Source organism: Choloepus didactylus, chromosome 4, assembly GCF_015220235.1.
Source record: "Choloepus didactylus isolate mChoDid1 chromosome 4, mChoDid1.pri, whole genome shotgun sequence".
Taxonomy (NCBI): domain Eukaryota; kingdom Metazoa; phylum Chordata; class Mammalia; order Pilosa; family Megalonychidae; genus Choloepus; species Choloepus didactylus.
The window spans coordinates 139,102,088-139,118,940 of record NC_051310.1 but is presented as its reverse complement, the minus strand read 5'-3'; the positions used below and the strand labels follow the sequence as shown (position 1 = coordinate 139,118,940).

Here is a 16,853-nt window from a genome sequence, read left to right as displayed (position 1 = left end):
TATATGTCTCTCCTGCTAGTATGTTAGCTCCTTAAGGGCAGTGATTTTTATCTTTTATGTTAAAGGCTGAATCCCCAGTATCTAGATGGGTACCTGGCATATAGTAGGCTCTCTGTAAGTACTTAAGTACTTGCAGAATGAGGAGCTTAGTGATTGAGCACTAGCCTTGATCACATGGTATTTTGTACCAGATCTCAGACCTTCATAGGCCACAGATCTTTTTATTGGACACCAGAGCATATATCATTTACCTCTCATTTTAATTAGTTCTGGAAATGGCAGACAGATGATCCCCAAACTTTGTTTGAACCAAATTTGTACCTTCTACTCCCACCAGCTCTTTATCTAAAGCTATTGAAATTGACCAAAAAGAGAGAGAGAAATAGATTGAGATACCAGAGAAAATTATTATAAAAGAAAAAAACTTAGACAACATCCCTTATAAACATAGACACAAAAATCCTTGGCAGAACACTAACAAATTGAATCTAACCAAAGATAATACATGAAGACCAAATTAGGGTTAATCCTGTTGATTTAAAAGTTCACTGTAGCTAATGATAGCCAAGTCATAGCCCTGTCACATTCACAGCAAGACAGTGACAGACTCAGCAACCTGCTATATAAAGTATGTAGTAATCCTAGGAGGTGAAAATGTGAAACAGACTCTGTGGCTGCCAAAAATTGTACTGAGCTAGAAGAGAGAAAAAAGAGGGTTTTTGTTTTCTGGCTGCTTCTGATGGTATCTTAAGGATTTATGCTATCAAATTACATCGTGGGACCTTTTTGGTCCCTCATCGACTAAATCCCTGGGCCGTGTACACCTGAATTGTACTCTGAAAGAAAAAAAATGATACATAGTAGTAACCTAAGGTAGTTTTGCTATGACTAACTTTCCGTTTATTTTTCTCCCAGGAGATCTATTTCCTTCTCTGAGGTTTTCCTTTTCTCCTGTATATTTGTAAAATTATTTGCCTGAAAAATGGTTGTTTTCTCTTTTCCACCCCCTCTTCTACTGCTAGAAGTGTTAGATTTTCATGAGGACACTGGACTGTAAGATCCATAAGGGAGGGAACTATGTCATTTCTATGCACTCGTATATACCCAGCATGTAGCATGGAGCTAATACATAAAGGGGTGTTCAATAAAAAAAGTTTTGTGTGGATGGATGGAGAAATGAATGGTCTTTTAGTCAAATTAATCAGTCAGGATACTTGGTTAGTTAGTCCTTTGGGAATCTTCTTAAGAGGATATATTCTTCCTAACTTCTGCCAAAGATGATTATATAAATATATATATGACGGTTATTTTAGCTTTCAGGTTACTTGAAATCCAAATAAGTAGATATTTTACTACATAATGAAATTGTGAGCAGAGTTGCACACATACTCTTTTTCATTGTGTCTCTTCCTTTTTAGATCTGGTATGACTCTAAGACATTTTCTCATTGGGAAGGAGCATGCACTGTGATGATCCCAGTAACTTTGGACACTGTAAGTTATTTTCAGGCTATTATTTTTACCTATTGCACCTATGTAGAAGGAACCAAGGATGTTAGTGTTCTGCATCATAACACATACATATGGAGTCAGAAAGTAGATTGGTGGTTGCCTGGGACTGGAGCATGGGGAGGATTTGGGGAACAATGGGAGTGACTTCTAATGGGTAGAGGGTTTTTGCAGTAATGAAAATGTTTAAAAATGAATTGTGGTGATGGTTGCCAACTCTGTGAGTATACTAACATGATGGTTTGAAGCTATATGTACCCCAGAAAAGTGTGTTCTTAAAGTTAATCCATTTCTGTGGCTGTGGACCCATTGTAAGTAGGATTTTTGGTGAGTAGGATCTTAAGTTCAGGTGTGACCTACCTCATTCAGGATGGGTCTTAATCTTCTTACTGGAATCCTTTATAAGAGAATGAAATTCAGACAAAGAGAGAGAAAACCAGGGAAGCAAGAACCTGAAAGCAAAGAAACCAAGAAGAGAAAGGACAGACCAGCAGATGCCTTATCATGTGACACAGGAGTCCAAGATCACTAGCAGCTCGTCTTCAGGAAGAAAGTATCATCTTGATTAAGCCTTGATTTGAACATTTTCATGGCCTCAGAACTGTAAGCTTGTAAGCTAACAGATTCCCATTACTAAAAGCCAACCCATTTTATGGTATCTGCTATTGGCACCCTAGCAAACTAGAACAACTGAAACCCACTTAATTGTACACTTTAAAGGTGAGAATTGCATGGCATGTGGATTACATCAATAAAGCTGTTAAAAAATTAAAAGAATGGAAAATGATGTGTTCCGATATATAGAAAATCCTAAAGAATCCACAAGAAAGCTACTGTTCTGGTTTGCTATTGCTGCCATTTGCAAAACACCAGAGATGGATTGGCTTTTAAAAAGGGGGTTTATTTGGTTACACAGTTACAGTCTTAAGGTCATAAATTGTCCAAGGTAAGGTATCAGCAATAGGGTACCTTCACTGGAGAAAGGCCATTGGCGTCTGGAAAACCTCTGTTAGCTGGGAAGGCATATGGCTGGCGTCTGCTTGCTCCTGGTTGTGTTTTCAAAGTGGCATTCTCCAAAGTGTCTCTGTATCAGCCTCTTGAGGCAAACTCTGGGCTAGTACATCCAAAGCGTCAGCAAAACTGTGCTTTCAACGGCCATCTTCAAAATGTCTCTCTAAGTTGCAGCAGCAGCTCTTTCTGTCTGAGTCTTATATAGGGCTCTAGTAAACTAATCAAGGCTCATGCTGAATGGGTGGGGCCAGGCCTCCATGGAAATTATCTAATCAGAATTATCACCTACAGTTGGGTGGGTCACATCTCCATGGAAACGACCTAATCCAAAGGTTCCAACTTAATCAACACTAATACATCTGCCCCCACAAGATTGCATCAAAGAACATGGCTTTTTCTGGGGGACATAATATATACAAACCAGTTCATTCCACCCCCTGGACCCCAGAAAAACATATTCTTTCCAAATACAAAATGCATTCATCCAATCACAATATCACAAAAACTTAAATAAATCATTTCAGTAACAATAGGTAAGTACAAGATCTCGTCAAAATCAGGCACAGGCTTGGTCTGTCCAAAAGCAAAATTCCCCTCTGGCTGTGCAATTTTGTGAAACTGAGAACAAGTTATCTGCTTCCAATATACAAAGGAGGGACATTCATAGGATAAACATTCCCATTGCCATAAGGAGAAACTGAAAGGAAAACAGGGTTCCGTGCTCAGAAACAGTGCTGCCATCCCAGGCCCCAGAGAGGGTGGAGCACATTCCCTGGGAACTGGGGAGAGCCTGTCCACCACTCCACTGTTCAGAGAGGGGAGAACCTTTTTTCCCCAGAGAGGCAGAGTCCGGGTGGCACCCCGAAGCTTAAGGAGGGTGGAGCTGAGAAGAAGGTGGTCTCCCCAGTATGTGAATATGTTGGAGCACTCACCACAACAGTGTTTGGACAGAAAAGGGCTGCCACAGAGGCCCTTAGAAAGGGTTGGACTCCTTGTCTCCCAAGTCCCAAGGATAAAACATCATTGTGTAAATGACTCTCAGATTTTGAAATCTAATGAAGTTTTCTCTGCAGGTTTTAGGAACTGTTTTTGTCCTTTAAGCCCTGTTTTCCTTTCAGTTTCTCCTTATGACAGTGGGGATGTTTATCTTATAAATGTCCCTCCTTTGTATATTGATTAGTTCACGGAGTCCTATAAAAAGAGCTCACAAACATAGGGACCTCAGAGCAGCTGCAGCCACGAGGGACACTTTGAAGAATGCACAGGAGCTGAGAGAGGAGCTGAAACGCAACCTAGGAGCAAGCAGACACCAGCCATGTGCCTTCCCAGCTAACAGAGGTTTTCTGGACGCCAATGGCCTTTCTCCAGTGAAGGTACCCTATTACTGATGCCTTACCTTGAACTCTTTTTTTTTTTTTTTTTTTTTTTTTTTTTTTTTTTTTTTTATATTTATCATCATTTTATTGAGATATATTCACATACCACGCAGTCATACAAAACAAATTGTACTTTCGATTGTTTACAGTACCATTACATAGTTGTACATTCATCACCTAAATCAATCCCTGACACCTTCATTAGCACACACACAAAAATAACAAGAATAATAATTAGAGTGAAAAAGAGCAATTGAAGTAAAAAAGAACACTGGGTACCTTTGTCTGTTTGTTTCCTTCCCCTACTTTTCTACACATCCATCCATAAACTAGACAAAGTGGTGTTTGGTCCTTATGGCTTTCCCAATCCCATTGTCACCCCTCATAAGCTACATTTTTATACAACTGTCTTCGAGATTCATGGGTTCTGGGTTGTAGTTTGATAGTTACCTTGAACTCTTTATGACCTTAAGACTGTACCTGTGTAACCCAGTAAACCCCCTTTATAAAAGCCAATCCATTTCTGGTGTTTTGCAAAATGGCAGCATCAGCAAACCGGAACACTGGGGATGTAGGGGTATGTTGGAGTTCTGTGTATGGAGTTTGTAGTATTTTTGTAACTGTCCTATAAATTTGAAAGTTTTCCAAAATATATTTTTTTTTACAATGAACAAAGGATTTGAGTAGACATATCTCTAAAGAAGATACATAAATGGCCAGTAAGCATATGAAAAGAGCTCACCATCATTAGTGGTTAGGGAAATGCAAATCAAAACCACAATTAGATACCACTTCAAACACACTAGGATTGCTATTTTCAAAAATGCAGAAAATAACAAGTGTTGGCAAGCATGTAGAGAAATTGGAACCCTTGTGCACTGGTGGTGGGAATGTAAAAAGGTGCAGCAATTGTGGAAAATAGTCTGGCAGTTCCTCAAATGATTAAACATAGACCATACGACCCAGTAATTCCACTCCTAGGTATATTTACAAAAGAATTGAATATAGAGACTCAAACAGATTCTTGTACACTATTGTTGATAGCAGCATTATTCACAAAAGCTAAGAGGTCGAAATAACCTATGTCCATCAACAGATGAATGAATAAACGAGATGTGATATATACATACAATGGAATGTTATTCAGCCATAAAAAGATATGATGTTCTGAGCATGCTACAACATGGATGAACCTTGAAAACATTATCCTAAGTGAAATAAATCAGACATAAAAGGACAAATATTGTGTGATTGACTTAAGGATGATGTTCTAGTTTGCTAGTGTTGCTGGGATGCAAAACACCAGAAATGGATTGGCTTTATAAAAGGGGGGTTATTTGGTTACACAGTTACAGTCTTAAGGCCATAATGTCCAAGTTAACACATCAACAATCAGGTACCTTCACTGGAACATGGCCAATGGTGTCCGGAAAACTTGTTAGCTGGGAAGGCACGTGGCTGGTGTCTCCTCCGGAGTTCTGGTTTCAAAATGGCTTTCTCCCAGGACAGTCCTCTCTAGGCGTCTGCTTCCTCCAAAATGTCACTCTCAGTTGTTCTTGGGGCATTTGTCCTTTCTTAGCTTCTCCAGAGTAAAAGTCCACTTTCAAAGGCCATGTCCAAAATGTCTCTGTAAACTGCAGTTCCTCTCTCAGCTCCTGTGCAATTCTTCAAAGTGTCCCTCCTGGCTGTGGCAATCCTGCTTCTTCTGTCTGAGCTTATATAGTGCCCCAGTGAACTAATCAAGGCCCATGCTGAAGGGGAAGGGCCACACCTCCATGGAAATTGTCCAATCAGAGTTATCACCCACAGTTGGGTAGGGTGCATTTCCATGGAAACACTCAAAGAATTACAACTTAATCCCCACTAATGTCTGCCCCCACAAGACTGCATCAAAGAACATGGCTTTTTCTGGGGGACATAATATATATAAACTGGTACAGATGACTTTTATAAAATATCTAGAATAGGCAAATTCATAGACACAGGAAGTGGATTATAGGTTACTAAGGGCTGTGGGCAGAGGGAATGGGAGTTATTGCTTAATATGGAAAGTTTCTGTTTGGTATGATGAAAAAGTTTTGGAAACAGGTAGTAGTGATAGTTGCACAACACTGTGAATGTAATAATGCCACTGAATTGTACACTTAAAAATGGTTAATATTGCAAATTTTATGTTAAAGTGGAAAAAAGTTAAAAATAGTATATACTGTGATTTCACAGTGTGAAACATTAGGGAACACACACCCCTTCCTCATGTGTTTACTTTTGAATGTCTGAGAAAAATAATGACATTGAAAACAGAGGGAAAACGTGGTGGTGGTTACCACATATATCATACAGAGTGTCCTCCACCTGGGCCTCTAGGCCCAAGGGAATGTTATCAGTTATGATGTTAGAATCAGACTGGTCCATCCAAATTGTCTGAGTTTCTAAAGAAAAGTTTTCTCCTGCATCTCAGACACAACCATTATCACAGGTCCTAAGTAATGTGAAAATGGATAAATAGATAATGATCTTATTTTAAAAAGTCATGAGCAGATAAGCCCTGAAACACAGACATACCAGTCTCTCCAAGAACATCAAGCAGTTTCATTCCTCTACACCGTAATGTTGACACCCCTTTTCAGCATGAAGAAGTTCGAATGGTCATTGCCCAGATATCCCTGAAGATTGAGAGAATGATCGAATGAGAGGGAGGAGTTGTAATTGAGAAGTTAGGATTTAACAAATGAGTATGACTACAGAATCATTATATAGATATTCTCTTTTAGTTTCTAGTGTATCAGTATACCCAGAAGGAAGTACCTGAAATTGTTGAACTCTAATCCAATAGCCTTGATCTTTGTTAATGATTGTGTAACTATACAGCTTTTATCTTCTTACCATGTAATTGTAAAAACTTTCTTACTGACACCCCCTTTATCCAATGTATGGTTCGATGAGTAATAAAATAAAGTATGCAAGGAAAAAAATAATAATAAGAGGGTTTAAGGGGTATGGGATGTTTTGGGTTTTCTTTTTTCTTTTTGTTTCTTTTTTTTCTTTTTTTTTTTGGAGTAATGAAAATGTTCTAAAATTGATTGTGGTGATGAATGCACAACTATGTGATAATAAGCCATGGATTGTATACTTTGGATGGATTGTATGGTATGTGTGCCAGTTTGAATACATTGTGTCCCCCAAACGCCATTATCTTTGATGTAATTTTGTGTGGGCAGACGTTATCAGTGTTGATTAGATTGTAATTCTTTGAGTGTTTCTGTGGAGATGCGCCCCACCCAGCTGTGGGTGATGACTCTGATTGGATAATTTCCATGGAGTGTTGGCCCGCCCATTGGGTGGGCCTTGATCGGTGGAGCCATATAAATGAGCTGATGGGCAGAGGGAACTCAGTGCAGCTGTGAGTGACATTTTGAAGAGGAGCTACAGCCAAGAGGGACACTTTGAAGAAAGCACAGGAGTTGCAGATGAGAGACAGTTTGAAGACAGCCATTGAAAGCAAAGTCTTATTCCAGAGAAGCTAAGAGAGGACAAATATCCCAAGTCCAGCTAAGAGTGACATTTCTGAGGAACTGCAGCCTAGAGAGGAACATCCTGGGAGAAAGCCATTTTGAAACCAGAACTTTGGAGCAGACACCAGCCACGTGCCTTCCCAGCTAACAGAGGTTTTCCGGACACCATTGGCCATCCTCAAGTGAAGGTACCCAACTTGAACACTTTATGGCCTTGAGACTGTAGCTGTGTAACCAAATAAACCCCCTTTTATAAAAGCCAATCCATTCCTGGTGTTTTGCATTCCACCAGCATTAGCAAACTACAACAGTGTGTGAATATATCTCAATAGCATTGCATTTAAATAACTAAAAAGAAAAAATCATGAGCAGCAATATGAAACTCAGTATAAAGAAAGTTATTTTAGATATCAACTTTAAGATCTAGGAAGAGACCTTAACAATCATATACTCTAATCCCCCACACCTACAGGTGAAGTAATGGAGGTTTAGAGAAGTTAAATTACTTGTCCAGGGTCACAGCTGGATTTGGGCAGAATTGAGACAAACCCCCAGGTCTGCTGGACTCCCACTCCAGAGCCCATTCCACTCTTTGGGGAAGAAGATTTGCTGGGGGGAGTGGGGCAGGGAGGGGGTTGAGGAGGTAGATAGGTATAATTTACTTCTTCCTGCCAACTGTGAGTCAAGTGGAAGGTAGACATCTTAACTACTCTACCATCACTCCCAACTTCACATATGTTCCTTTTTTTCGGAGGGGGGGGGTTATTTTGAAATAAATTCAAAGTTATAGGAACAGTTGCAAAAACAATACTAACCCCATACACAGAATTCCAGCATACCCTGACACCCCTCCCCCGATAGCTCAATCCACCAACTTTAACATGCTGTCACATCGCTATTTCTTTCCCTCCCTCCCTCACTCCCTCCCTATCTATCATCCATCATCTATTGCTCTGTCTTCTGAACATATGAGAGCTAGCTGCACACATCCTTGAACATACACTATAATTCACATATACGCTTCCCATGAACAAGAACATTCTTTTATGCAATCCCATTAAGCGCAGCTAAGAAGTACAAGAGATTCAACAATGATATAAAGCTTACATTCTATATTTCCTTTACCTTATGTCTCATCTGTGTCCCTTTGAGCCACCTGTCCTCTATCCTGCAATCCCATCCAAGTTCATTCTTGGCATTCAATTGTCATCTATTTAGACTTTTTTTTTTTTTTTCAGTTGTGGAAGCATATATACAGCCTAAATCTTCCCATTCCACCCCCTCCCTAGCCTTCCATTAGTGGGATTAATCACATTTAGAATGTTATAATGCTCTTTCCCACCCTCCATTACTAGAAATTTCCCTTCACCTCAAACAGCAACTCTGCACTCATTTCTGAACTCCCCATTGCCCCTTCCTCCATTTCTCTTAACCCAAACTCTACATTTCATCTCTATGGTTATATTCTCTGATAATTTCTTTGTGTTTACTGTGGGCCCTAAAATTAACCTCTTAAATCCATATCAATCTTGTTTTTCTTTGATACCACCTTCACTTCAATAGGACACATAAACTATGCTCCTATACTCCTCCATTCCCCCACCTTTATATAGTTGTCTAAAATTACATATTTTACATTGAGTTCAAAACCACTGATTTGCCATTAGAGTTTGTGTATTTTATATCATGTAGGAAGTAAATAGTGGAGTTACAGTTCAAAAATTGTTGACTTCTATTTGTATTCCATTGTGGTTGGAGAATGTGCTTTGAGTATATTCAATTTTTTTTTTTTAATTTCTTGAGGCTTGTTTTATGTCCCAGCTTATGGTCCCTTCTGGAGAAAGATCCATGATCACTAGAGAAAAATGAATGTCCTGGTGATTTGGGATGTAAGGTACTATATATGTCTGTTAAAATTCTCTTTATCTCTTTCTCCTTTCTTTGTTTCTCTGTCAGTAGGGCTCCCTTTAGAATCTGAAGGAGGGCAGGTCTTTTATGGGCAAAGTCTCTCAGCATTTGTTTGTCTGTGAAAAATTTAAGCTCTCCCTCAAATTTGAAGGAGAGTTTTGCTGGATAAAGTATTCTTGGCTGGAAATTTTTCTCTCTCAGAATTTTAAATATGTCGTGGCACTGCCTTCTTGCCTCCATGGTGGCCACTGAGTAGTTACAACTTAGTCTTATGTTGTTTCCTTTGTATGTGGTGAATTGCTTTTCTCTTGCTGCTTTCAGAACTTGCTCCTTCTCTTCAGTATTTGACAGTCTGATCAGAATATGTCTCGGATTGGTTTTATTTGGATTTATTCTCTTTGGAGTTCGCTGGGCATTTATGCTTTGTGTATTTATATTGTGTAAAAAGTTTGGGAAGTTTTCCCCAACAATTTCTTTGAATACTCTTTCTAGACCTTTACCCTTCTCTTCCCCTTCTGGGACACCAATGAGTCTTAAGTTTGGATGTTTTATTTTATCTATTGTATCCCTGAGATCCATTTCAATTTTTTTTTATTTTTTTCTCCTTTCTTTCTTCTGTTCTTTCATTCTCTGTTCTGTGGATTTCTAGGACACTGAGATGTTGTTCAGTTTCCTCTAGTCATGTATTGTGAGTATCCAGAGTCTTTTTAATTTGGCCAACAGTTTCTTTTATTTCCATAAGATCTTCTATTTTTTATTTACTCTTGTATTGTCTTCTTTATGCTCTTCTAGGGTCTTCTTTATGTCGCTTATATCGTGGGCCATGGTCTTCTTGATGTCCTTTAAATCTTTTGCCATGTTTTCGTTCCTCGATTGTAGTTCTTTAATTAATTTTGCCAAGTACTGTGTCTCTTCTGATAACTTGATTTGTGTGTTTGGAGTTGGATTCTCCATATCATCTGGTTTTATCATATGCATTGAGATTTTCTGTTGTTTTTGGCCTCTTGGCATTTGTTTTGCTTGATAGGGTTCTTTCAAGTGGTAAAAAAAAATACCTATCTAATTTTTCAGAAACAGTTTGGTGATGTACAGCAGATGGCATCTGTGAGTCACCTATACCCCTCAGGTCAGTTCTCAACCTTGTTCCTGCGGTGTGTGGGGAAATGATTCTTGTGGGGTTAGGTTGAAGAACTCAGTTTGGGTGTGTTGCTGGAGCCGTCTGCCCTGAATGTGGGGCATGTGTACGGGTGGCCAGGGAGGAAGGACAACTTTAATATTCAAATACCCCAGGTTACCAGAGATTAAAGGCCACCGCAAGAGTCTAAGCCTTCATTTCATTTCAGCCCCAGACCCTCTCTCTCGCTGTCCCACAAACCACCGGACTTGGCGTAGTGTCCCTGGGTTCTCCGAGCGGGTCCCCCCGCCTAGCCGCGATCCTCCAGTGCCTCTGCCGAGGGAATGGCATGCTATGTCACCAGTGTGCGCCGTCCCTGAAGGGAAGCCCCGGGCCGCTGGCCGTACCGGGGCGCTTTCAGCTTGATGCAAAAATGGCTGAACGGGGCGTCTCAACACCACCCTCCTCACACAGTTCCTCCTTCCCAGCTCCAGGACAACTGGTGGGGCTCTGGGCTGTGGGCACGGCCCCGGGCAGGAGTTTATCCAGGCCTCCGGGGAGCCAGCTGCTAGCCACGGGGTTTCTTTCTGCTTTCGGCTCCCCCGTCCATTCCCCTGGCCCCAAGGGTATCTGCATCGGGCTATCTTCCAGGCCAGACACCGAGAGGCCGGCCCAGCCCCCTCTTGCTGTGTTTTACTGCATGGTTCCCACTATCGCTGCTGCAGGCGCTCCTGGGTTTTTCCCTTTTTTTTTTTTTTTTTTTTTTAAAAGAGCCCATCGGTCTCCCAACACCAAACCCTGGCTTCCCCAGACTGCCGCGCGGCTGCGGGTCTTCCAGCCAGCTTACTCACTCGTTTCAGAATGCCGACTCCCGGTTTCACCAAGTATATGGCCCCTGGGAACTAGCAGACCTCGTCCAGCTGGTGCATTGCTGTAACCGGTATTCTGGGTCTCTTTCTGGTTTTTATCTAGAGCTTTTCATGGAGGTTTTTTGTCTGGTCTCACCTAGCCGCCATCTTAGTTTCCCCTCCTTCACATATGTTCTTGTACTCTTCTCCCAGCTTGTACTTTACTCAGAGCAAAGTGCAAGTCCTAATGTGATTCATACAGCTTCCTCATCGGGTATGATACTGGGAGACAGGAACCTACTGGGCTTTCCCTGCTGAAGGAGTCCATTCTAGAAGATCCATAGGGATGCCCATGCCTACAACCCTGTTCATTACAGTCACTTATTGCCCCCCATGGTGGCTTCCATAACAGAAGCTGTTTACAGATTTTCCCTCAGAAATGAGACCATCAAGATCCAGAGAAACCAGGCACAAGAAGAATATGGCTGCAAGAACAAAGTCGTCTTTCTAAGCCAAGAAACCACCAGCTTTTATATACACACACATACACACTTACATATGGACCCACTTACACAGACAGGAAAATTCACTATCTGGCAGGGCTTTAAAAATAAATATGTTTACTATATTGACAGGAGAATTACAAAATACAAAATAGGAAAGGCCACTTATAAATGAGGTAGAATATAGTTCAGCATTTAATAGAAGAAAACAACAAAGAGAGGTATGGATAATGAAGGATGAAAAATTTCCCTAACAGTTTAAAAAAAGAAATCGTTTGAACTCTTTTCCTTTTAATGTCAGGGCATCCATATTTGGAAATGCCATCTTCGTGCCCACAAATTCATTTTGCCCTTAAGTCTGTACTTGTAAAGAATATGGGTCTTGTACAATGAAACATCTAAAAATTCTACTTTGAAATTTCTTTGTATGAATATTCTTCCATGAGAGTGTTGCTCTGTTACAGATACCAGTGTTTCAGCGAGGTGGAAGTGTGATACCGGTAAAGACAACAGTAGGAAAAGCCGCTGGGTGGATGACTGATTCCCCATATGGACTGTGGGTTGCTCTAAGCACTAAGGTATTTGGAAAATCTATTACCTTTGCACATCTCATTTGTTATTCCTGTATCTCTTTACACTGATAGCCTTTTGAGTGTGGGAAACTATGTAGAAGTGGGGAACCCCATCTCTGAGATAGTTATTTCGGATGTTTATTTAAAAATCAAGGTTTTGAATCATTTCTGAATCATTACCCAGCTTCTCCAACTTTCTGGGATTGTTCTTAAGGGAACTCGGAGATCTCAGAATGACAAAAATGTCCTTCTGGGGGACTGTGACCCTTGGCACTCTGCAGCTTGGCATTGAATACTACAGGATTGAAAGCTTATTGGACCAGAGGCAGCCAGTCCACATGGGTTAGCCCTGAAACCAGTCTTCTGTAAAAGGATGCCTGTGCACCATTTCAGGGGCACCCACACAATGATTTATTTTCTTATCAGGTGACTCAGACAACTCAAGTTTCTTTGGGTAAGGTCTGGGAGGATTCAGAACTCATCATCCTTTTGAGAAGATCTTTTGAGCCAAATGAGCCCTAAAGCAGACTCCTTCCTAGTCCCTATTCATTTGCTAAAGACAGTACAGAGCCAAACACACACAAATTTTTACCCTTATGCAAATATTGTAAAATAATTAAGTTACAATTTTCTTTTCCATCAGTTTCACCTAGGCATGTCTTCTCAGGGCTAAGCTATGGGCCTCAGATACATGAGAGTCCACGGAATGAATACAAAAACATCAAGCACTGTCTGTGACATGGAGTGCTGTGACATTTTTTGATATGCAAAAGGTGTCCTCCTTAAAACAGTAGGAACCAGATACCATTCTTTAAATGGAGAGTCTTCTAGAAATAGGTGATCTCATCCATTATATACTGATTTTTTTTTTTTTTTTAACTTCTGTAGCATTCTGAGAACTTTTCTTGACCTTATTGCCACATTCTAGCATGGTATATTCAGGGAAACTGCCTATGCTACTGACCATGCTTTATGGTTTAAATTTCTTTCAGCAATACCTAATTCTGTGCTCCTCTTATATGAACTCCCTATTCATATTGTTTCACTATCTAGTCAGGAGAGATTGGGTATTCAATGTATATGTTTGTAGACTGACTACTTTGTACAGCTTGAATATCAAGCTTTGTTTGACATAATTTTTCACAATTTTTTAATGTGTTGTTCCTTTCCTATAAAGCTATAAGCACATTCTCTACCTGTGATTCACTTTCCAGGGTTCTGCAGAAGGTGAGTTATATCTTGATGATGGACATTCATTCCAGTACCTCCACAAGAAGCAGTTCTTACACAGGAAATTTTCATTCTGTTCAGGTGTTTTGATCAACAGGTAATGGCAACTAAAGAACCTCTGTGCTTTCTTAAATAAATTATGCTATCCTTTTGGAATCCTCAACCGCAATGCACAGCTGATGTTTTAGGGTTCCATTTAAAGAAAGGAATCATGAAGGACATTAGTAGAGTATTTTTCAGTCACTTTACTGTGAATGTCCCTTCCTTATTATTTACATCTTCCTTTCTCCCACTCTCTCTAAAAACTAAAGAAGGACACAATCTAAGCTCGCATTAATTCCACTCATTCATCCATTTGGTAATGCATTAAGTATCCAATTTCTTACAATTTGACTGCAAGGTGCCCAAGTCACATTTGTCCTTCAGTGTTCTCTCCAAATGGCTTGCTAGAAGAGATTGATTTGGCCATTGGTTAGCTATTCCTTGGCATATAGAATTATATTTTTTCATCTTTTCATCTTCTTTTCTAAACATGACACTTTTATAGTTCATGCCTGCATAGGGACAAATAGAAGAACTGACAAGGCTGAGCATGTTGACCTAGTGACAAATCCAATGTCCATTCCTCTCCTTCTCCTAATACCATTTATGTCTGTTCCAGTTGTGCCAATGAGAGTGCTCATTACCCCAGCAAGTGTGTGGTGGAGCAGATCTTGGTCCTAGGCTTTAGGAAGCAGCCATCTTCTATAACTACCTACTCATCTGGTGAGGAAACATGCTATTCTTACCTTTTTGCTTATTTGTTTTGGTGTGTGTGTGTGTGTGTGTGTGTGTGTGTGTGTGTGTGTGTGTAAACATAGAATATCCCCAGTGAGGAGATGAATAGTCCCAAGCTGATGTACTATGCTTAGTCCAAGCATAGAGATCAAACATACTAGTCTCCAGCCTGGGCCAGGCAATCCTGCTTCTCTTCATGAATTGATGTTGCTGCCTATTATAAGCTATTAATACTTTTCTAAGAGCAGCTGTTTGGGGTTTGAAATAATATTGTAGCATTTCTGAATGTTTTTTCTGAATATAGATATCTGAAGCCCTGGAGAATCATGTCTATGTTTATGGAGTTTATTAAAGGGCATAGGATGGGATTTACATCCTTTCTTACTTAGGAATTTCTTAAACAAGTCACTGTGTTCTTTATGGTTTCTTTTCAACCAATCTTGCACTCAAAACAATGAAGTGTTTGGTGTTTAAAAAAATTCTTGGAAATCCATGTGTAAAAGAGCTAGGTGTTAATTTGGATTCTCCTAAATGGGGTGAAGGGTTTTATGATAGGGTCAGAAAACATCGTCAGAGTCAAAGAGAAGATTTTTTCCCCCCTAGATATTCATCAAATATTCTCTCTTTTATTGTCTTGATATTTAGATGGGAAAGAACAGACGGTGGCTTTTACATACTGTGCCAAAACATCCTCCCTGAGTCTAGAGAAGCTCTCGCTAAACATTGGCACTGATTGGGAGGTCCACATCAAATAAAAAAGAAGTGACCCCAGTGACCAGCAAGTGCAAGAAGCAGCCTGCACCTCTCGCCCCTTCCCTGGCCTGTTCTGAGATTTGTGCTGCACTCTGACTGATTTCATTGGCTCATAGTGAAGTCACCATACAGCGTGCTAATAAACAATAGATTTACTATTTTTCAGATTTTACATTTTCAGAGTACTAATAACACTGTGTCAAACACTGCCTCTTCTCCTGAATACAAGTCCTGAGACATTTATAGAGTTCATGAATCTTCTTTTGCCTTTTGGGCCAAAGTAAAATGCTGTGGCCCAGTGAATGGCCTCTCTTTGAGCAGGATTGGAGGGGTTTGTTTTATGTAGTATGTGGACCAAACCCACCTCCTGGGACCCATTTTTTGGGCTTGACTCAGGCCGTGAAGCAGAGGCAAACTGACTGCAGCAGCTGAGTTGTTCCAGGCCTATCTCCAAGTGGATGGAAGGCTCTGGTAACCCTCACAGTTATGTTTCACCCACTCAGATGTGGGCGCAACAGCCCTTTTCAGCAGCAACAGCGAGTTATTCTCCCCTAGAGATTTAACTTGGGAGCACAAAGTCTTTTCCCTTTCATGCTTTTCAGGCTTAAAATTTACAAATTAATCTTATTAAAGCTCTAGTTTCTTGTTCTTAATTGTTTTTATTAGAGGAATGAAGTTATTTCAGGATATTTGTTTTTCCCATTGCTTTGCTTTGTTTTGTTTGGAAATGTTTTTTTTTATTTGATAAAGTAATTTTAAATTAAAAAAAAAAAGTGTCTACTAACCAAAGAATATTTGTAGCATGAGTAAGCTATAAATAATAATAATGAAATAAATATCCATGTCCCCACCACCAAACTTCAGAAATAGAACACGGCTGGGATGAGGGTGAGATGAGTGAAGCACTTCCCTTGGGCATAAAATTAAGGGACTCCAAAAAACTCCACAATCTTGGTAATATTTGAATGCAGTATTTTTAAAAATCAAAATTAAAGCAAAAATCCATGATAAATAAAATATTAGAATTTTAAATAAAGACAAGATCAGTATTACTGATTTTTCCCTTTGTCTCAGTCTCCAATATGGCTTGTCATGGGATAGAACATTACAGGGCACCACTGTCATCATGACACTCTGTGCTCTCGAGCCTCCAGTTACTCCCTGTTGCCCAACCCCATGGCCCCTTTTGGGGCCACCTCATCTCTTCAGCACTTCCCAACATGCACATGTTCTTATCAGGCTTTCTCTTCTAAGCACCTTGCCAGCTGCCACCTCGTGCCTTCTCTTCCCCTGGGCTGCAATGTCTCCCCTTCCTCCATTATGCAAATCCTACCATTCTTCCAAGCTCAACTCAAATCCCCTTCCTCAATGAAGCCTTTCTAACTGTCCTAACATCTCCACTCCCCTGTGCCCATTGCCAGTGATGCTGCCCTTTTCTGAAATGCTTGCCCGAGTTGTAACATATGCTCTACTGCTTAGCTTTGTCAGGGATGGGCCTTTAATGTGTCAAGTATGTTTATCTTGTTCACCTACTCGATTGTGTGCTCCTTAAGAGCACATTATAGTTGTATCTGCCAGAGCACCATTATACTTTGCTTTTAGTAATGATTGACTATGATTGGTTATCTGATGGATTTGATTGATTAAAAAATGAAAATTGAGTGAATTTGCTTCTGATTCACTTTTCAGACCTAGGACTCTACCCTCCAAATACAGTAAACATTGTGCATTTCCTCATGGA

The 16,853-nt window shown here is 40.2% G+C and overlaps 1 protein-coding gene across 1 annotated transcript in view; it reads left to right on the top strand.

The window, feature by feature from the left end:
* Positions 1-16,164, top strand: part of GANC (glucosidase alpha, neutral C) — a 74,091-nt gene extending 57,927 nt beyond the window's left edge. The window contains exons 21-25 of the mRNA XM_037834218.1: positions 1,419-1,493; positions 12,245-12,358; positions 13,567-13,679; positions 14,244-14,347; positions 15,005-16,164. Of these exons, the coding sequence (XP_037690146.1) occupies positions 1,419-1,493; positions 12,245-12,358; positions 13,567-13,679; positions 14,244-14,347; positions 15,005-15,114 (516 nt within the window). The 3' untranslated portion in view covers positions 15,115-16,164. The remainder of the gene's footprint in view (positions 1-1,418; positions 1,494-12,244; positions 12,359-13,566; positions 13,680-14,243; positions 14,348-15,004) is intronic.
* Positions 16,165-16,853: the final 689 nt, after the last annotated feature.